At 47.8% G+C, this 21,609-nt stretch overlaps 1 protein-coding gene across 6 annotated transcripts in view; it reads left to right on the forward strand.

The window, feature by feature from the left end:
* CUX2 (cut like homeobox 2) overlaps positions 1–21,609 on the forward strand; it is a 258,613-nt gene that overhangs the window by 185,594 nt on the left and 51,410 nt on the right. For all 6 annotated transcript variants that reach the window (XM_059408409.1, XM_059408411.1, XM_059408415.1 and 3 more), the window contains one exon: positions 15,704–15,782. In XM_059408409.1, the coding sequence (XP_059264392.1) occupies positions 15,704–15,782 (79 nt within the window). The remainder of the gene's footprint in view (positions 1–15,703; positions 15,783–21,609) is intronic.

The raw sequence follows: 21,609 nt of genomic DNA on the forward strand, positions 1-21,609 counted from the left end.
TTAATCTTTACCGTATCGCTGAGATATAGAAACAAAGGCTCAGAGATGGCCAGCAGCCACCCAGAGTCACAAAGAAGTAAGAGGGACTGGAAATGACATCAGCCTCCTTCAGGAAGCTGAGCGGCCCCTGAGAACCACGGCTGGAAGTTACAGGCAGAGTGGCCCCGGCTGAGTAGTGCCCTGAATGTCCAGCTTAGGCCTCATGGGCCTGTCTCGAGTCACACTCCTCAGAGACATCCAGAAAGGACATTGCTATATTTAAAAGCCCGGGCAGGGTGGTGCTTCGTGACATTTGGGTGGCCGCCTCTCCATAAAGGGCATGCATGCTCTTTTAACTCTGCTCTTCGGAGCTGGCATTTTGGAGAACTTCCACAATCTCCCCTCTCGCAGCCACCTGGGACCCTTGCAGTCCTCCCTCTGGGTACAAGGATGCCACGGCACATGGCTGATGGAGCATGGGGCAGAGAGAGCTCAGGGCCCAGCTCAGGGCCATTGAGTGGGCTCAGGAGGCAGCAGCTGTCATTGGAGCTGGGAGCACTGACCCCTGGACCGCTCTGCATTTCAGAGGGTGCTGGTGGCTGTTTCAGGGGGGCAGCCTGGGGTGGTTCTTGGCATCCCTGACCCTCTGCCCACACTGACAGTTTGGCTCTGGCCCTGTTGTTCCAGCAGCTTCCACCTCCCACATTCCCTGTGGAAAGCATCAACTTCTAACACTGTTGGAACCCTTTGCCCAGAAATCCCCAGAACCATCTATGACTTGGCCATCTTCATTCCGTATTAAGAGTGAACAAAGCTTTTCTTTTAGCTGCTGTGCCTTCATACCCAAGCTGGTCTCTTAAGTGGAGAAAGGAGGCACACAGAGGTCAAGGAAGGATGTTCATATCCATCCCTGGCACATTCACGTAGAGTGAGCTAGGTGAGCACCATGCCAGCTCTTTCACTGCCTTGAGTGATTGGATGCCCCAGTAGCTCTTCATATCATTGTACCCATTTTACAGTTATGAAGGCTGAGACTCTGAGAGTTCAGGGACTGGCTCAGAGTCACACAGCCAGGGATGCAGGCTTCAGACCCCGGTCACTCAGCCTTGTGCTCTGTGGTCCTTCCTTGAAGCCCCAGGTCTTTATTAAGCCTCTGCTGCATGCACCCCCTTGCTCTTCTCTCCCCCCGACTTGTGAACTCACCCCTTCCTCTCCAGGCCCAACTTGGCTTCACCACTCCCACCAGAACATACAGATTGCCAAGCCCTGCTAGTTCTTTCTCAACTTGGCCTATGAGTCCCTCACCATCAGGAAAGCAGAATCATCCAGATGCTCTAAATGGCCTCTTTTCTGTGAGCCCGGGTGGACTTGAGTGGGAGGACCTGACCATTCTGTACTTATTCCATGGAGGGCTCACACAAAGATCTTGGTGCATTTGGGAAAGGCAGTTTGCCTGCCACATGGGCCTGCATGGGCGCGAGAAGTAGGACCAGTATGGGACACTCTGCCCCTCACTCCTGGTTTTCAGCAGACTGCAGAATCACAATTTGAAGAGGGCAAGGAGGTAGGAAGGGGACAGAACTCAAGAAGAATGTGGTGAAGACAAAGCAAGGGGGGAAAGGAGTGTCTGTCTAGGACAGACAGAAAATGCTGATGCCTTTGGGGGTCCAGATAGGCCCACACCTGTACTGCAGGAGGCCGGGAGGCTTGGGGGGATTGAGACCCCCCAGCTTGTCTCAACAGGAGACAGCTAGTTGGCTCCAGGCGATGGTTGTCAGTGGAAACGTAGGCCTAGGGTAGCCAGATCCTCTGATTTTCCAAGAGAAGCCAGCAATTTGGATCTCTTCTGGTTTTTAAATGCTGGCTCAATATATATGCACATATTTTCATGCTCACAGTATTTTATGGAGGTGTAATTTACATACGGTAAAATGCGCAAATCTTAAGTGTGTAACTTGATGAATTTTGATGCCTCAAATATTTTTAAAACACTGGAGGGCCCAAGAAAATATGCCCTTGGGGTGCATCTGGCCCTGGACCCCACCTTTCATGACCCCTAGTCTAATGTATTTTGTGACCCCCATGAGCATGGTGGGATGCTTACACAACCATATCCCATGGAGAAGGGGACAGACTTTGGGTGAGGACTCAGTGATAACCCCATTACTCTCACTGCTAAGGCGTAGACTCCGGAGCCCAGGGTGTGAAATAGCCTTGCCACTTGCTGTGTGACTTCGGGCAAATTACTTTACCTCTCTGATGCTTGTTTTCCCCACGGATAAAATGAGAAAGATAATGATACTAATCTCATAGAGCTATTGGATTAAATGACTTAATGTGGGAAACACTCAGCAGTGCCTGGCACAGAGTAACTGCTTTATACATGTTCACTACTACTTTTTTTTTAAGTTAATAGACTTTTTTTTAGAGCAGGCAGACAGAAGAGAGCTTTCATACACTCCCTCTTCCCTTCACCCCCACCCTGTTTCCCCTAACATCCTCCCTTAATGAGATACATTTGTTACAATTGCTAAACCAACATTGATACATTGTTATCAGCTAAAGTCTGTCCTTTGCATTAGGGGTCACTCTTTGTGTTGCACATTTTGTGGGTTTTGAGGAATGGCTTAACGTCTGTCCACCATCATACAGAATAGTTCCACTGTTATTTTAAATCAAGAATCTTTGTTCGTCCCCACGGCTACTGCAGAGAAAGACCGGCTGTAGCTTATGAATAACTTCTGGTGGGCTGGCAGGAACCCCATTTTTTACTCTCCCACTCAGGAAGTGTCGCACATTCAGGCACATGAGGGGACATTTTAGAGGTGAACCCGAGTCTGTTCTAATTTACCCAAAATGGAAGCTACGTTCCCACTTAAGGTTGGGAGTCACACAAATTCCAGCCCCCAATTCCCTGCCCCACAGCTGGCTCTGAGTCCAAAGACCCCTTTCACACCCTAGTTTAGCCCTTCCTGTGTGACTTGGAGCCACTCTGGGCCTCTTGGGCCTCTTGAACAACCACACTCCCTTTCCTGGGACACCCCTGGGAGTGTGTGGAGCCTCAGACGCACTAATTTCTGTGAAAGGTCTTTGTACATTATAAAAAGCTCTAGATTAAAATTGGAAGTATTATGATTATAATCAGTTAGGCAGAAAAACTGAGCTGTTAGCGAAGCAAGTCTGGCCCTCAACGGCTGAGCCACAAGAAGTCAGTTGCATGCAGGGGCTGCGTGACAGCCATCCATAGCTCGTCCCTCTGGGGTGAGGTAGCCAGGAAGTCAGACACACAGCTGGAGCCTGCCTTTGGCTAGAACAGCAAGGCTGAGCTGGGGGCACCCACCCCTGGGTTGTTTCTGCTTTCATAGCCTGCCGGCCAAATGCCAATCAGCACGGAGCCACGTTTGCGGTATCGGCAGCTCCCAAAAAGAGGAAATTGGACACAGATGCTTCCAGCACCCATGAGAATGAATCTCAATCATCCAGCTTCATCCACTGGCCACACCCCGGCGGGCAGGACAAGAAACACAACTCCTGTCCTGAATATATATATATATATATATGGCTTTGTGGCTTATTATATGAGCATATAGTTTATTTTTTTAATACCCCAAAGCAAAATTTATTTGTAAGGCACTAAAGAAAGCCTCCTGTCCCTTTTATGCCAGGAGCCCTCGGAAGAGAAGTGAAATTGTGTATTCGCTGCTAAAAAAAGCCCTGGCTTATACAATTTTAACAATAGAAAAATGATCTTTGTGCTTCAGTGCATGGATGCTTAACGGAAAACAGGCCGTCTGTTCAGGTGGCTGGTGAATTACAAATGAGTGGTTCGCCTTTGTTTTGAGTGACAAGCAATTTAAATGCAGTCTTACGCGGAGGCCTGGAAATTCTTTTCCCCAGAAGAGAGAGCACGAGAGGAAAAGGAAAAAGAAAAAAGCTTCCTTTTTGAACTGAGAGATTATATTAGTTGCCACTGAGCAGAGGTGAGAAGTTAGAACTTCATTTGATAATTATAAAATCAGTAGTTTGTGATTGGACGTAATTGATGATTATACTCTTGCTAATAGCAAGCCTGCCAACCTGCACTTGTGGGACATTTCATTTTTGCACCGCTTCCAAGCCATGAAAGCCAGCCCGGCGTGGGGCGCTGCTCACAAGATCTCAGGGAGCCTGACATCAAATGCATTTGGGGGCCTGTATTATGTTGGATAAAAAGTGTTCATTAATGCCGACATTTGAAAACACTTTTCTCTGTGCCTTATTTTTAGCCTGGGAATAATTACAAATATTAGAATAAAATTGCACAGTGTTTTTCTCCCCTGCCTCATCCTCTCCCAGCAGACCCACCCCTCAGTCAGAACCTGGGTGGGCTCCTAAGCCTTGCACTGCCTTTGATTAAAATACCGATGGGGTGGGGATCAGTGTGTGGGGAGGAGAGTGTCTGTCTTTCTGTCTGCCTAGGTGAGTTAGAACCATCGCACAACAAAGTCGGAAGGGAACTTAAGGCCAGCACCTTCACTTTACAGATGGGGAAACTGAGGCTCGGAAAGGGGGTGTGCCTTTCTCAAAGATGAGCAGGGTCTCGAGGCCCCAGCCAAAACCAGAACCCACATCTACTCACTCCGAGGTCTAGCTTCTCCCGTTTTCTACCCAGCTGTTGGCTTCCCTGAGACAAGCACTGGGGTTCTCTGGGGCCCATCCTGGGCCTCTGACCGCTCCCACCTTGGGCTCCTCCGTTAATCCATCAGAGAGCCCGCAAGAGACCTCCTGCAGAACCTCCAAGACCACAGCCTAGTTTGGTCTGCTCTGGGGGCATGATTCATTATCCTTCCTGATGAGGGTGGGTTTTTTTTTGTTTTTGTTTTTGTTTTTAAGTTTGTAATTTGTAAGATTAGCTCAGAGAACCTCTTATCTCATTCATTCATTTGTTCATTCAGTCAGTGTTGGGTTAGTGCCCACTCCTGACCTGCCCCGTGCTGGGCTGCGAAGGGGGGAGAAAAATCATAGCAGTGGCCATTTAAGATCATCCAGTTGTTCGTGCCCCCAACTGCGGAGCCCCTCCGATTCCCCTCTCACCACCACCACCCCCAATTATCTCTGTGTACCTGAGGAACAAATCCTGTGGCTTGAATTCACATCCATCCAGACCGGAGCATTTCTCCCACTTCTGCTGCCAGCACCCTGCTCTGAGCTGGTGTTTTTGCTTGCCCAGACTGTTACAGTAGCCACCTCTCTGGTCTTCTATCAGAGCCAGACTCAGTCCATTTTCCACGCAATAGCCAAAGGCACCCTGTTAAAACGAATGTTTTAACAGGACTCAAACCTGGACTCAAACCCTGACATGACTTCTCATCCTCCTTAGAGGAAAAAGTCCCAAGTCTTCACTGTAGCCTGCAAGGTTACACCCCTCCCTTCTCCTTCTCTCCCCCTCCACTTACCTTCTACCACTACAGCGGCCCCTTTGCTGTTACTCAAGCCAAACTCACTTCTGCCCCAGGGCCTTTGCACCTGCTGTTCTCACTTCCTGGAATACTCTTCCCCCAGATCACTGCACAACTTAGTCCCAGGGCCTTCCCTGACCCTGCTAGGCAGTGCACACCCTGCCCCAAACCTGTGTCCTTTTCTCTGCTTTATTTTCCTCTCCTGCACTTGATCATGTTCATACATTCTATAATGATTTATTTTATTGCCCATCTCTGCCTTTATAGAGTGTCAGGTTCACAAGGGTACGGGTTCCATTTAGTCCTGGTGGTGCTTAATGCCCAATGCCTAGAACAGCCTCCATCTTTAAGAGGTGCTCAATAAGGAGGGACCCCCACTTCTACCAGTTTCTCTCCAGCCTTAGAATCACCTCCAAGGACGACATAGAAACACTGAGGCTCATTATTCAGCAGTTGTTTATTGAGTACCTGCTGTGCACAGAGTTGCCTGAAGGAGAACACAGCAATGAATGGACAAACCCACTTTCCCATGGGGGAGCTCAGACCTAAGAGCTTGAGAAGATGGCTTCTGGAGCTGGGCGAGTCTAGGAATGACTCCTCAGGGAAGGGGTGCCTGCATGACTCACCCCACCAGTGTATTCAGGGGAAACCAGCTAGGGCTAAAAGTATAACCTGCTGCAAGAAGCCTGGTTTCTAAAATATCAAACCTCTGCTGTCAGACAGCTGTTTTCCCTTTTGGCATGTGTCATATGGTCCCATTAACAACCATTTGTCTGTCCTCTCAGTAAAAAGGGCCCCAGCCTGCTGGCTTCTTTCTGCCTCCTATCAAAGTAATATTTTAGTCCCCAAGACGGCAGATTGCCCAAACCCTATGCCTCCCTGAAGAGCTGCTGCATCCTTGGTCGCTCTTTAAACTCTTTGTACCTCAGTTTTCTCATCTTTAAAATGGGAATAACCATAGAGCCTGCCTCCCTTAGATCGGGCTAACAGAATATCACAGACTGGGTGTCTGAAACAATAGGATTTTATTCTCTCACAGTTCTGAAGGCAAAAAGTCCAAGATCATGGTGCTGGCACGGTTGGTTTCTGGTGAGAGCTCTCTCCTTGGCTTATAGACAGCTGCCTTCTCACTATGTACCTCTTTGCTCCTACATCCCTGGGGGCTCTTCCTCTTCTTATAAGGACATTAGTTTTGAGGCTCCTGCCTGGCTCAGTTGATAGAGCATGTGACTGTTGGTCCCCAGGTCGTGAATTTGAGCCCCACATTGGGAGTAGAGATTACATTTTGAAAAGGTAAAATCTTTGCATCAGGTCATGATCCCAGGGTCCTGGGATTGAACCACGCATTGGGCTCCCTGCTCAGCAAGAAGTCTGCTTCTTACACCCCCACTCCCCCTCCTTGTGTTCCCTCTCTCACTGTCTCTCTCTCTGTCAAATAAATAAATAAAATCTTTATTTATAAATAAATAAAATCTTAAAAAAAAAAAGAACATTAGACCTATAGGATCAGGGACCTGCCATTTTGACATTATTTAATTTTAAATACCTCTTTAAAGGCCCTATCACTAAATATAGTCACACTGGAGGTTGGTCTTCAACATACAGATTCAGGGGAACACAGTTCATTTTGGAACACCACCACCTCCTGGGAGTTTTGCAAGAATCAAGTGAGTTAATGCATGTACAGCGCTGAGTATGTGTTTGAGGGACCTGGGGAGGGGGCAAGATGGTTCCCCTCAGGCACACACATAGTAGGTGCTCAGTAAATACCACCTGTTATTGTTGTAGTTACTGAGCTCCTGCCCATGTCCATCACCGTTGCAGGTTGAGGCATTGAGGGGAGTATTTAGAAGCTGGACCTGCAGCCCTAGAGGAGGGGGGCGTCTCAGAGCTCAAGCATGGAACACCTGAGGATTCAAAATAGTGATAGGTGGCCAGATGCCTTAATTCTGCTCCATCCTGTCGGGATATGGAAGTGTCTGATGCTGACTTCTGAGCCCTTAGAATAAGGTCTTTCTCGGACCCCCATGATCCTCCAAGAAATGCCCCCCATGATCTCAGAAGGCCAGAGAGGGTTTCAGGCTTCTGCCTCGTGCGGGTAGGAGCCAAGAGAGCCCAGATCAACAATAGCCAACAAAAATAAGAGTCAAACTCTTATTTCTTATTTAAGCCTAACATTAAATTGTCATTTTCACTTGCTCATCCACATCAGTGACTTATAGCAGAGAGAGCATTAGCACTCAACCCAGGAATGGAGCTCCGAGCAAACACACTGTATAAGGCAGGGGGAGTCAAGTTCTGCTGAAGACCTGGGTGCTTGGCTCCTCCTGGCCTCCCAGTCCCCTGACCATCTAGCTCCTCCCACTCTTTCAGACATTCTAGCTGCTTCCACAAAACTCCCACTAGAGTCAGTGCCAAGCAGGGATTGGAAGCATGGGGTTTGGAGTCCAGTAAGCTGAATCTGGGTCCCAACTCCCACAGGCTATGGCCTTCTCCATTCTGTGCCTCAATATCCTCATCCATTAAATGGGCAGTAACACCACCTCCTCAGTTATGAGGATTAAGTGAGATAATACATGCCCAGCACATAACACAGTGCCTGACAGTTAGTGCTCGGTAGTCACTGCTATTATTAATGATACCAGTTCTTATACCAGCCCAAGATAAATGTTATCCTGTTCTAGGTGGTGGAAAACCAGAATATTACTATAAAGAAAAGAGATCGATCTATCAGACTTCTCTAAGACTCATCTTAGAATCACATGTGAGTCTTCTGGATAGTCGAGTCAGACCTCCATATGCAGGTCTCCCTGAGTACCTTTACAGCCTCCCAGATGGGTAGTTGTCTACTTCGATGCCTCACCTCATGGGGAGCTCAGTATCTCATAAGGTAGCTCACTCTGAGAACTTCGAGCTTTCTAAGACGGAGCCTCCTTGAAATTTCCTTCATCCTCTCACCCCTGGTCCACCCCACCTCTGGAATATTTACAGCTATCAACGTAATGGCCAGAAAGATCTTTAGCTGATTACATACCATTCTTGGGTATGTCCCCCTGAATCTGCTCCTCTCTCTTGGCTAATTATACCCCACAGCCCTCCCCATCTTTTGCCTCCACCTTGTCCTGAATCAGGAATTTATCTCCTGATCATCTTTTGAATTTGTTCTCCAGGACCCCCCCGGACCTGGACACCAAACCTCCCCAGCCGCTGAGCAGACCCCACGGTGAACAACTTGCTTCCCCCATTCACAGCTTCTGGGTTTCTTCCTGTCTTTCATGCCTCTGCCCCCCTCATTCTCCATGTACCCCCATACTTCTCCCCTTGGGGTCTGTGCCCCCACTCGATGCTCCCTCTTCATTTGTACCCTCTTGTTCCATGCTGCCTCCCACGTTGGTGCCTCCCTGACTCTCCATCACCCCCCTCTCCATGCTCCCCACAGTGACCACAAACACTGCAGCCCTCTGTGCTCCCCGCAGTGCCCACGAACACCGCAGCCCTCCACACCCCCTTCTCTGTGCTCCTCCCAGTGCCCACGAGCACCAGAGTTCTCCATGCCCCCATACTCCCCGTGTATCGCCTCAGATCTGCACCCCCAGCCTCCAGAGGGAGAACCAGGCCTCAGCATTTAAGGGCACGCCCCACACCCCTTGCCTTCCTGAGCTGATTCCTTTTCTCCCCAGATCTCAGTTCCTCTTCATCCTCCTCAAAGGTCCTGATCCTGAGATCATCGGATCACCCCGCCTCCTCTCCATTGTCCATAAGTCTTCAGTTTCTTCCAGAATTCTGCCACATCAGACACACCCAGTCCTGTCTCCCAGAACCACCACACCCACCCTCCCCAGAGCCCGGGACCCAGTGGTAAAGGAAAGCTTTTCTCAAAGTATGTTCCACAGAACCCTAGTTTCCAGGTTCACTCTCCGAAACAAAAAGTTCTGTGGCTTAAATGCATTTGTGAAAACATTGGGCTACGCTGAATCAAAGGAGACTTTTTCCAGCAGCTCTTGTCAAAGCGTCCATTCTGTTGGTATATTCTGTACATATCCACGCAGAAAGTGTGTGTGGACTTGATCACAAGTCCTCCTGTCCATGCCCAGGGGACCGTGCAACATGCTTTAGGAAGCACTGGTTTCTGATTGAAGTCTGAGCCCTGGAATGAGAAGACTGGGCCACCTCTGCCACCGACTAGTTCTGTCCGTTTCTTCCTCTGTAGAACAGGGGGCCTTAACCAGGCTCGCATCTGAGAACTGGCGGAGAATCCAAAAATAAAGCACTGAGTGCAGAATAAGGTTCAGTTCCCAGAAGTTCTGACCATTCTTTGTAAAGAGCTTGGCCAGAGAAGTTCTCAATAGCCAGCAGCTGTTGTCACCACTAGCTCGGACAGCTCGTGGAAGCTCAGCTTCAGGAGACCCCCAAATTTGCTACTTTTAACCACTTGACAGATGAGAGCTAAGTAGCCAGAACAGACTTTTGCCTCTCCCCTGACTTAACTGGCTTTGCACCTGTTATTTTCATACTTGGGGGACCAAACACGTTTTCACCCCTCGTATTATAGCGGGTAGTGGAAATGCCACGTGCTCCATCAGACGCTGAGCTATTTCTGATGGTGACCTTCTTGGTGTCTGTAGCTGGCCGCCACCTCCTCCTCCTCCTCCTTTCCCAGATGGCCTTCAAAGATCTGCCTGTCACAAGCCAAATCTGTCATCCTGGACACTTTCTCCCGCCCTTCTGTGTGGTCGGGCCCAGCCATGAGGCAAAGACACACATGGCCTTTTATTTGTGCCAAGCTCACCTGTCTGGGCACGTGGTTGAAACGCCCTAAAGTTGCAGACTTTGGAAAAGACATCCTGTGTGGTCAGAAGAAAAATTAATTAAGTGCCTTATTAGAAAGCTTTTTGCCAACTTCTGTGGCCACTCTTTGCCACATGCTCGCCCATTCCTCCCCAGTTGCTTCCTAGGCAGATGGAGAGTATCTTTCCCACTTGATGGCTGAACAAACTAAGGCCAAGAAATGCTTAATGACATTAGGCCCAGCACCAGATCAGGCTCTAATGCCATTAGAAATTTTGACCTGGCCTTCTAGAAACAGGGTTATTGTTCTAAACCAAGACTGAACAAGGCAGGGCATCCACATGGCTCCCTATCTGCAAGTCATCTTTACTGTGGGAAGCCCTAAACTTGAACTGATTAAAACTGAGAGCCGTTCCAAGATGTTTTTTGATCTCTGCTTTTGAAAATATTGTCCAGTCATTAGATGAGTCTCGAAAGCAGGGATTGGCAAACATTTTCTATAAAGGGCCAGATAGTAAATATTTTTTTAATTTTATTTTATAAGACTTATGTATGTATGTATGTATATATGTATGTATTTTAGACAACGAGAGAGAGAGAGCACACATGTGTGAGCAGGGGGAAGGGGCAGAGGGAGAGAACCCCCAAGCAGGCTCCCCCCTGAGCATGGACCCCCCAACATAGAGCCCCATCTCATGACCCTGAGATCACGACCAAGCCAAAACCAAGAGTCAGACGCTTCACCGACTGAGCCACGCAGCCACCCCTATTTTATCTTATTTTAAGTAATCACTACCCCCAACATGGGGCTCAAACTCAACGACTCCGAGACCAAGAGTCACATGCTCTATTGACTGAGCCAACCAGGTGCCCCCGCATATTTTTTATTTTACAGCCGGTGTCTTTGTCACAGCTATGCAACTAGACCATTGTAACACGAAAGCAGCCATAGACAATAAATAAAAGAATGGCTGCAACTGTATTTCAAGAAAACTTTATTTACACAAACAGATGAAGGTCCACATTTGGCCTAAGGACCATAGTTCGCCAACCCCAACCCTTGGTTTAGACCAACACTATCCAGTAGAAATATAACACAAGCCGTATATGTAATTTAAATTTTTCTAATAGCTACATTACAAAGTAAAAAGAAATAGGTGAATTTAATTTTAATAATATATTTTACTGAACCCAGTAATTCCACAGTGTTATCATTTCACATAAAATCAATATAAAAAGTTACTGAGATGGGTTGCCTGGGTGGCTCGGTCTGTTAAGCATCTGCCCTAGGCTTAGGTCATGATCTCAGGGTCCTGGGATTGAGCACCCTGTCGGGCTCCCTGCTCAGCAGAGAGACTGCTTCTCCCTCTGTCCTGCCTCCCCCCACCCCTGCTCATTCTCTCTCTCTCTCAGATAAATAAAATCTTTTTTAAAAAAGTACTGAGGTATTTTACAACCCTTTTTTCATCCTGAGACTTAAAAATCCCATATTTTACACCCATAGCCCATCTGAATTTGGAATTGTCCCATTTCAAGTGCTCAGTGGCCACATGTGCCAGCGGCTGCTGTATTGGACAGTGTAGCTCCAGTGGGCAGACCAATATCAGAAGGAGACTGTCACACTGGTAAACAACATGCCCTTACGAACTGATAAGCACCGTGAGAAGAAAGCAGAAGGCACTATAGGCAGGGACAGGGAAGCATTGAAGGAATCTTCTGGCATTTGCCCCAACCCTGCTCACAGTTCTTCTTTAGCAGTCAATGGAACATTCTTTTTCTTTTCTTTTTTTTTTTTTTTAAAGATTTTATTTATTTATTTGAGAGAGAGAGAGAGGGCTCGTGCATGAGCTGGAAGGAGAGGGAATCCAAAGACTGTGCACAGAGCGCAGAGCTGGACGCGGGGCTCAGGCCCACGGCACTGAGATCATGACCTGAGCTGAAACCCAAGAGTCGGCCGCTTAAGCAACTGAACCACCCAGGGGCCCCAAGTCAATGGAACGTTCTTATGCCTTTTCCCAAGCCCCACACATGCTCAGCATAGATGCTATAAAATGAAACATTCAGACTTTGCTGGCTCATCTCTGATAATTTCCCATCTAGGGCTCAGAAGATGAATTGCTTTCATTTCTCATGGCTTTTCTGGGCTTCAGATCAGCAACACAGCAGCCTATGACCTGGTACAGCCATAGATGATGTCACGAGGCAACATATGGGGTCCAAGCAACTATCCCCACTGAGTGGGATGGTTTTTCTCTCCAGGAGAAAGGGCCCAGCATCTGGATCAGAGCAGGAATTTGAACCCCCAGACCTCGTATGAATCCCACTGTGCCGTCTACTTACTGGGTGACCTTTGGCAAGTTATTCAGTGTCATCGAGGTTTTCTCATCTATGTAGTAGGATAATGACAGCAGCTACCTTTACTGATTGGTGTGTCCATGGAAAGAGATGATCATGGAGAGTAAGAGCATCTGGGACATGGTAAATGCTGAATATTACAACTATAATAATTACTATTGACCCATCAAGGCTGCCCCCCTAAAACTCAGAATTAATTGCTTCCTAGTGTTTGCATCACCTTCTCTCATGTTGTGGTTCCTCTTGGACGTAGCTAGTCCCCAGAACAGGAACTGTGCCTTGTCTATCTCAGCAAGATCAAAAATAGACCTGCAGTTGATTTTTCCCTTTCCTAGATCCTGGAACTTTATTTATTTATTTATTTATTTCTAAAGATTTTATTTATTTGACAAAGATCACAATCAGGCAGAGAGAGAGGAAGGGAAGCAGGCTCCCTGCTGAGCAGAGAGCCCAATGTGGGGCTCGATCCCATGACCCTGGGATCATGACCTGAGCCGAAAACAGAGGCTTTAACCCACTAAGCTACCCGGGTGCCCCTGGAACATTCTTTATGTTTGCCATTGTCTTTCTCTTCTCCAGGAGACAATGCGTAATGTTCCCTCCACCAAACTGGGCCAGATTCTCCCCACTTAACATACTCTCAAGGCCCCCTTGTACGTTCCCTTTGAAGCATTTAGCATTTGTAATTAATGAGTAACCTGGAGAATCTGCTTTGATCTCAGTCTCCCTGCTGGACTGAGTCCCATGAGGGCGGGGCTCCAGTCTGCATCATTCATTGATGAGCTCCCAGCACAGGGCACATAGTAGGTGCTCAGGAAATGTTTGTTGAGTGAATGAGAGACTATCATTCCCTCTGGAATTTAAAAGACCAGACACTGTTCACAGAATAACAAGAGAGCTTAGGGAGTTTTAGTAACTGACCTTTTTAAAATCATTTGCTCAACGTCCACCATACATTTCCCTCCACCTCTCTTAAACAACGAATTCTCTGTGGACTTCATAAAACCTTCAGGCTATGCTGTCCAACAGAAATATAATGTGATCCATGGATGTATTTTTACAGGTTGTAGTATCTACATTGAAAAACAAGTAAAAGGAAACAGGTGAAATGAATTTTAATAAAGGACTTTATTTGACCCAGCATATCCAAGAGGTTACCAATTCAATATGTAACCAGTATACATGATGAGCTGTTGACCATTCTTTTTCTCTTGCTAAGTCTTTGAAACCTTGTGTGCACTTTGCACTCCCAGCCCATCTCAATTTGTGCTTGCTGCGTTTCAAGTGCTCAAGAGCCACCTGTGATTTGCGGCTGCCGTATTAGAAGCCTTACAAGAACCACTGTGGTTTTCACATTCTTCTTCCCAGTATGCACTGCGAGGTGTGGAGGCGGAGCCTTTCTTAGGTGGTCTTTGGAGGATGCTAGATAAGCACAGCTGGGGTTTATCACCCAGCACTGGACAGAACCTGTCCCCGTAACAGGCAAGGAGGAAGGGGTTGGTCATACCAAGAGGTGACCTATACAGGGCTTAATGTATCCCGTAAGATTTACAAAGGGCTTTGTATGTGTTAAATCATCTGACCCTCCAGCAAGGGAGGGTGTGGTGTTATTATTTGCATTTTACAGAGGGGGAAGTAGAGGCACAGGGATTGCCATGACCTGTCCGCTCAAAGACACAAAGATAGTAAGTGATGGACCTGGGATTTGAACCCAGGTGGCCTAGATCCAAGGCTTGTGCCTTAGTTGGCCCTTCTCTGAATAGACCATCTCAGAATTGGCCCTTGTCATTTCTCCAAAATGGTGTCACAAAAAGGACCTAGAGTTGGGGCAACCAACCCTCTTATATGTGCTCATCCCCCAAATTGTTTTGAGCACCTTCTGTGCACCACACAGTGCATTCACAGAGCTCATGTCAAGGGAAGGAATTTGATAACAGACACTCCCCCAAGTGGCGTCCCTGGGATTGGTAAGAGAAGCCCACCTCTGAAAAAGGGAGATTGACACATAGATCCTCCCCGTAGATTCATCATTGAAGAAGATGGCACCAGAGGGAGAGGTATATCATTGTCAGGGAGAAAGAATGAAGATGTTCCAGTGCAAAGGGAGATAACCCCACCCAGGGTGTTCTCGAGGATGTAGGGACAGTGACCTGTAGGTACCAGGAGCTCACACCAGCCGTGTGCCAGGGAGGCCCAGGATGATGCCAGGGAAACTGGCTACCAAGAACTAGCACCAAGGCAGCTGTGAGGCCAGAGCTTGGAATTCCTAGCCAAGGACAGGGAGGGATAAGATGGTGCTGAGCCCCAGAAATGTCTTGCCCACCTTATCTTAAGGAACATCACTGGCGGAACAAAAAAGTCTGTGAGCAAGAGAACAAACGTAGGAAGGTAGGTCTTCACAATGGGGTTACAGAGCCGTTTGTGTCTTCATCAGCCAGGAAGCATTTGTTGAGCTGTTTGACATCTCACGAGAGCTTTAACGAGTTCTCTGTAATTTTCAGTGGCAAGAAATATTCCCCAGATGTGTGCCACTTTCCCCCAGAACGTGTCATATCTGGATCTCCAGCAGGACCCTTGCATAACAAAAACAATAATAATAGCTATTAACCTGCTGTGTGCCAGGCCCTGTGCTAAGCACTTACATGCAATTTCATTCCATCCACAGAAGAGACCCAGAAGGTAGGTTCCATTTTTCCGATGAGGAAACCTTAGATCAGAGAGGGCCAATGACGTGCCCGAGGTCACACAGCTAAAATGCAGCAGGGCCAGGATTTGAACCTGGACTTTCTTTTTTTTTTTTTTTTTTTAATATTTTATTTATTTATTTGACAGAGAGAGAGAGAGGTCACAAGTAGGCAAGAGGCAGGCAGAGTTGGGGGGGGGGGACCAGGCTACCTGCTGAGCAGAGAGCTTGATGCAGTGCTCGAGCCCAGAACCCTGAGATCATGACTTGAGCCGAAGGCAGAGTCTTAACCCACTGAGCCACCCAGGTGCCCGAACCTGGACCTTCTAACTCCATACTTTTGACTTTCATTTCCCCTCACCTCCCCCCATCCCATGTTTGCACATGTAGGAAAGTGATCATATTTCCTTGTAGACTCGGATGCCATGGTTACACATGACTCTCTCTCTTGTTTCCAAAGGTGGTGGCCCTTAGTAAGAGAAGTCAGGAGGCCGAGGCAGCTTTCCTGAGTGTTTACAAGCAGTTAATTGAAGCACCAGGTAAGATACATTTGGGTTCCACAACTGGATAATTAATGACATTGAAGAGTTAGCCATTATTGGTTGTTACACAGGGGCCTCCCCACAGTGGGATCTAGGGACAAGCGAAGGCTCCTGGGCAAGACTGAGCCTTCCGCAAGCGAGGGTTGTTGGGGGCGGTGAGAGGTGCACACCCAGCCTGGTGTGACATGTCCCCACACAGTTCCTCCATCCTCCCCCACCACATTCCAATGTTAGCTAGAAAGCTTTGGGGGACTCCTGTCAAGATCTCCCACCTGGACCTTCTTGGGGAGCCGAGTGCCTTACCTGCCAGAACCCCCATCCCATTGCCACAAAGGACAGATGGTGCCCAGGGCTGTCTGCCAGCTGAGAGCACTGGAGGAAAGACCTCAATGTTTCCCCACCATGGTGCAGCCAAACTCAGCTCAAAGAACACATTACTTACGTGACTCTCTTTTCATGCAATATAAAGACAGGCAAAGATGAATCTGTCAGCACTATCCACAATGCCCAAAATGGGGAAGCAACCCAAATGTCCATGAATGGATGAATGGATAAATAAAACGTGGTTGATTCAGCCATAAAAAGGAGAGACGCGCTCACACACAGCAGGGACGGCCCTCACGATCACGGTGCTGAGTGGAAGAAGCGAGACACAAGGTCACATAATCCAAGACTCCACTTAAATGGAATGTCCCAAATGGGCAAATCTAAGGAGACAGATACCAGACTGGTGGGAGAGGGTTGATGACCGCTAATGGGTGTGGGGTCTCCTTCTGGAAGGATGGAAATGCCCTGGGGCTAGATAGGGGTGATGGCTATGTGACTTCATGAATGTGCCAGATCCCACTGAACTGTTCACTTTAAAATGGTAGATTATATGTTCTAAGAATTTCTTCTCAACTAAAAAAAAAAAAAAAAAAAAATTTAACCTGTGCTGTTAGAAGTCAAGAGAGTGGTTTCTGTTGGAGAGCCAATAGTTCCGACAAGGGACCTCTGGGGGCCAAAGATGCTGCTTCTTGATCTTGGTGTGGATTGTAGAGCTGTGAGCGGTTTGAGCACACTTAGGTGTGTGCCTAAGATATGCAGACACACGTCTGTAAAAAAGTCTCCCATTTCCAAAATGGCCCCTCCTCTGCCACCTTCTCATTTCATGACTCCGAAACGGGAGCCCAGGGAGGTGTAAGTGATTCGCTTACAATGGTGGTGCTGGGAGGGTACCCTCTGCCAACTCCCACCATCCGGACAGCCTCCTGGTCCTTTCTGGGGCCCTTCTACACAACCACAGGGATCAATGCTATCGGGTGACCAGGGCTGGGGGTTTATGAGGAAGAACATGAAATCCTAGCTAAGCCGAGTCATGGAGAAGGCGAAGTCCTTTCTACTCTATGGGGAGATCGTTTGTGGGATCTTTGTGTTTGTGGGTGGGGAAGTCCCTCATTCCGTCTGTCTTGGGTGACTAGGGTGGCTTGAGTGGTGTCCTCCCAAAACTCATGTCTACCCTGAAACTTGGAACATGATCTTCTTTGGAAGCAGGGTCTTTGCAGATGTAACTAGTTAAGGACCTCAAGATGAGACCATGTGGATACAGGGTGGATCCTACCTCCAGTGACTAGTGTCCTTGTAAGAGGAGGAGAGGACACAGAGAGACCCAGGAGGAAGGCCATGTGAAGACTGGCTCAGGCTGAAGTGATGGGGCTACAAGCCAGGGAGGGCTTGAGGCTGCCAGGAACAGGATGAAACAAGCTCCCGAGCTCTGGGAGCGCCTCAGGGTTTAGAAGGCACACGCCTGGCATTGAGGCCGCTCCACCGTCTGCATGTTACAGCTCCAGGGGAACAGGCCAACCAGCCCCCTTCGCGGGGTACCCCGAGGTTGAGTCTGGCGCCTGAGGTCTCACAGCCAGGAGAGTGGGGCTCAGGTCTCCGCACACACGCTGCTATGTCCAGAGTGGCTGCTCCGTGTCACAACTCAGCTGCGTGGGGGAGGCTGTGTTTGTTTTCTGGGGCTCCTGTAACAAGTCACCACAAACTGGGGGGCTTCAAGCCACAGATGTTTATTGTCTCCTAGTTCTGGATGCCAGAAATCCGAAATTAAGGTGCCCACAGGGCCGTGCTCCCTCTCAAGATTCTAGGGGAAGCTTCTTCCTTACCTCTTCCAGCTTCTTGTGGTTCCAGGTGTCCCTTTGCCTGTGGCCCTGTCATTCCAGTCTTTGCCTCTTGTCCTTACGAGGCTCCCTCCTCCCTATGTCTGGGTCCCAACTCTCCAGCTCTTTTCTCTTATAAGAACACTAGCCATTGAATTTAGGGCCCACCCCATAATCCAGGGTGATCTCCTCCAGAGACCTTAGCTGAGTTACATCTGCCAAAGACCCTTTTCCCAAATAAGGTCACTTCACCGGCTCCAGGCATTAGGACATGGGTATATGTTCAGGGGCCCGTTCAGCCCCCCACAAAGGGATGTGCACACTCCATCCTCTTTGCCCTGGTCCTACACTCCCTGGAAGGCAGCATGCTGTGTGTGTCTCAAGGAGGATGTTTGGGCAGTGAGAGTGGCTGGAGTTGGACAGCATAGCCCTTGGGGTTCTATGCCCACCATGAAGACATGGCCCCCGGGCCATGAGGCCAAGACAGCCCTGGCCATTGCCCCCCTCACTAAGGACCACATTGGGCATGTAGCAGATGCTCTGCTTATATCTCTACCCTCATTAGAGCTATCTGGAAAAAATAATTGGGAAAATAAACCCTCATATTTACCATCATTTTTCAGTCCTTACGGTCCCACAAGATCAGCAACAAGTGACATTGGAAAGTGACCCACAATAGACCCCAAAAATGTCTCCTAGGAGTCTCCACACAAGGCTCCTCCCCTAGACCCCATGTACCTCCCCTGTAGCACCAGGGGGCAGCTCTGAGATGGGCTTGTGATTCGGGGCTCAGGCTGGAGTCCTACCCAGACCACTCACTCGCTGGGTGACTGCAGATGAATTAATTGACTTCGCAAGCCCCTCCCTCCTCTTGTATAAGTTAGTGACTGGGCTACACTTGTCATCATGTATGTGTCTGGCTTTCCTAGAAGTGAAATTCTCTAAGCCTGGTACTGACTGGTCATATCAGTTTTGTATACCCAGAACCTGGTACACAGTAAGCACCTAATAGTTGTTGAATGAATGAGAAACAAGACTCACATGCAGAAATGGGGAGAAGGGTTATTTGAATGACAAGGCGCTCTTTGACCTAGAGCCCTCTGCCTATCACGTGTTTATTTACATTTATTTAAGTGCATTTATTAAGTGCCTGTTGTGTGCCTGGCACTTGCTAGACACTGAGAACCTAATCATGAGCCTGCAAATGCAGACAGGGGCCCAGGCCTCGGGGAGGTTGCATGCCGCTGGCAGGTGACCAGATCATCCCTCGAATAACCATTGCTTATGGCGAACCTAGGGGAGCTCCAGCAAGCCTAGCGCTTGAGGGTGAGAGAGGCTATGGCCCCTGCTTGGAAAAGAGTCATTAATTCCAGGGTTCACTGTGAAACCCTCATCTTTCTCTAGATAGGGCGGTTAACACAATCACAGGGCCAGAGTGCCAGCCCCAGGGACTGCGAGAGTTCCCAAGACCAGTGCAGAGCTTTCCAGAAGGTCCTCGTGCCCTCCTGCCCCTCCCCCCAAAGGGGTCATTCCAAGTCTGGTGCTGACTCCACTCATCTGATTTCGCAACTCTGCTCCCCAGAAATGGAGAGGCGGGGGAGACGTACGTCCCTAGCTGTCACTGAGTTGGAGAACAAGGAGCCTTAACTGATGGAGACATACTGTTCGAACGGCCCCTTTAGGGGCTCTAATTCATTTTCGAGACATTTAAGAATAACAAAATGTTTTAATGATTTCTTAGGGGAATTAGGAAGACATATTTTTGTTCTCATTAAATTTTATCCTCAGACACAAGAACCAAATGTCAGATGTGTTTTTGGTGCTTGGAGCTTCCCGGCGCACTGTCCCCCCACACACACACGCTGTTCCAACCCCCTCCAGAAAAATAACACTCCTGGAAAATTTGCCAGGATGCACACTCTCCTGTTTTTATATTTCTTGACAGGCAAATTATTTGTCGAAATACTTTCCACCCCCCTCCAAAGCCACACAAGTCCTGATTCAACATTTTTGTTTTGAATGACTGCTGCCAACACAAATCTTTGGCAGAGAATGCGATATGGCGTGATTGCTCAGCAAGTATTTTGATAAGTGTGCAGCCTGTATGTCTGTAATTACGAAAGAAAACCGTAAATCTTTTGGATATTGTTCACACAGATGTGGCGTGAAGTGAGAAAAAAAGCAGTAAAACGTGTTAAAAGCATAATTAATGTCATTGTTGTGGAGGATGGTTTGATTTAAACCTTTCTGACTTCTGTATCGGTGGCGGCTGATTTCTTTATCGCGCTCGCAGTCACCAGGTACCAACCCGAGCTTCACAAAGCTAACTTGTTAACTGAGTGCTTAGATAAAAGTACAAGGCGGGAAGAGGGGAGGAAGAAAGAAAGAAAGAAATGAAAAGAAAGGAAACAAGGAGAGAGCAAGTAAGAGAGCAGGCAGAAGAGGACTGCTGAAGAGATAAGAAGAGAGAGGTGAGTGCCCCCAAAATGGGTTTTTCTGCTTTACTTTGGTTTTTTAAAAATCCAGTGCAGGAGACGGCAACTCCTGACAGGTGTTTCTCTCCCTGCTTCTTTCAGGAGGCAAAGCTGGTCAGCTTAGGTGTTCCAGCTGCAGAGTCAGACACAGCAGGGTAGGACTCTCAGTTCGGTAGTTTTGAGCTGTGTGACCTTGGGCAGGGGCCCGAACCTCTCTGAGCTCTGAGTTCTAGGTCTTTAGCAGAGGGGTAACAATAGCAGCTACTCACTATTTGACACGAAGGTTCACTGTGCTGGGTGTGAAAGTATTTGGCAGGGTCTGATAACCAGCAGCCCACTGCAAAGCTGACATCAGAGTGTAAGCTACATAGATCACAAGAGTTTGCTGCTGATCTCACAAGGTTCTGTCAGTTATCGAGGACATGGGGTGAGCAGTTTAGGCAACAGGGTGACTGAGTCTGGAATAGGAAAATACAGTGTTTGGGGCTTAATTTTTTTCTCTCTCCAATTATAAAAGTCACATATACATGCTTTTGACTTCAAAAAATACGGAAAAGTAGAAAGAAGGAGACAGAACTCCCTACTAGAGAAGCAGTGGGAACATTATTTTTCTTTCTGATCTTTTCCCTATGTACTTCCTCAAAACAGTAGTTCATTCTGCTTGTACCATTTTGAATCATCCTTCCTTTTACCCAATATGAGCATACGTATTTCCCTGTGTGATTAAAAATCCTGAGTAACTTTGGTTCATCGTGTGTAATGGTCTCTTGTGTGGCTGTGCTGTAATTTTCTGGACTGCCCTCACCAATGTTGGGCATTTAGGGTGCTCAGGAATGAGCAGCTTATTGGTACTGTGCTGTAGTTCTGAGGACAAGGAAGAGAACTTGGGAAGGAAAATAGATTGTAGCCATGCATTGGCCCCAAACCCAGAATTTATTCTGAACTCATGCATTTGTTACACTAAGTATCTTTTCAAATATTATGAGCCTCTCATATTCTTTTGTGAATCACTGGTTCATGTATCTACAGCCCATTTTAATGTCAGAGATCACTTTCTTATTGATTTGTAGGCACTCTTTATATATTACAGATAATAATCTTTGTCCTGGTAAACATGTCTCCTATCTTCTCCCCTAGTTTGCTTTCAAAAAATATTTGCAGAAACGTAGAAATTCTTGTCAAACCTCTGCTTTTATATTTCCTGGATTT

Source organism: Mustela nigripes, chromosome 8, assembly GCF_022355385.1.
Source record: "Mustela nigripes isolate SB6536 chromosome 8, MUSNIG.SB6536, whole genome shotgun sequence".
Taxonomy (NCBI): Eukaryota; Metazoa; Chordata; class Mammalia; order Carnivora; family Mustelidae; genus Mustela; species Mustela nigripes.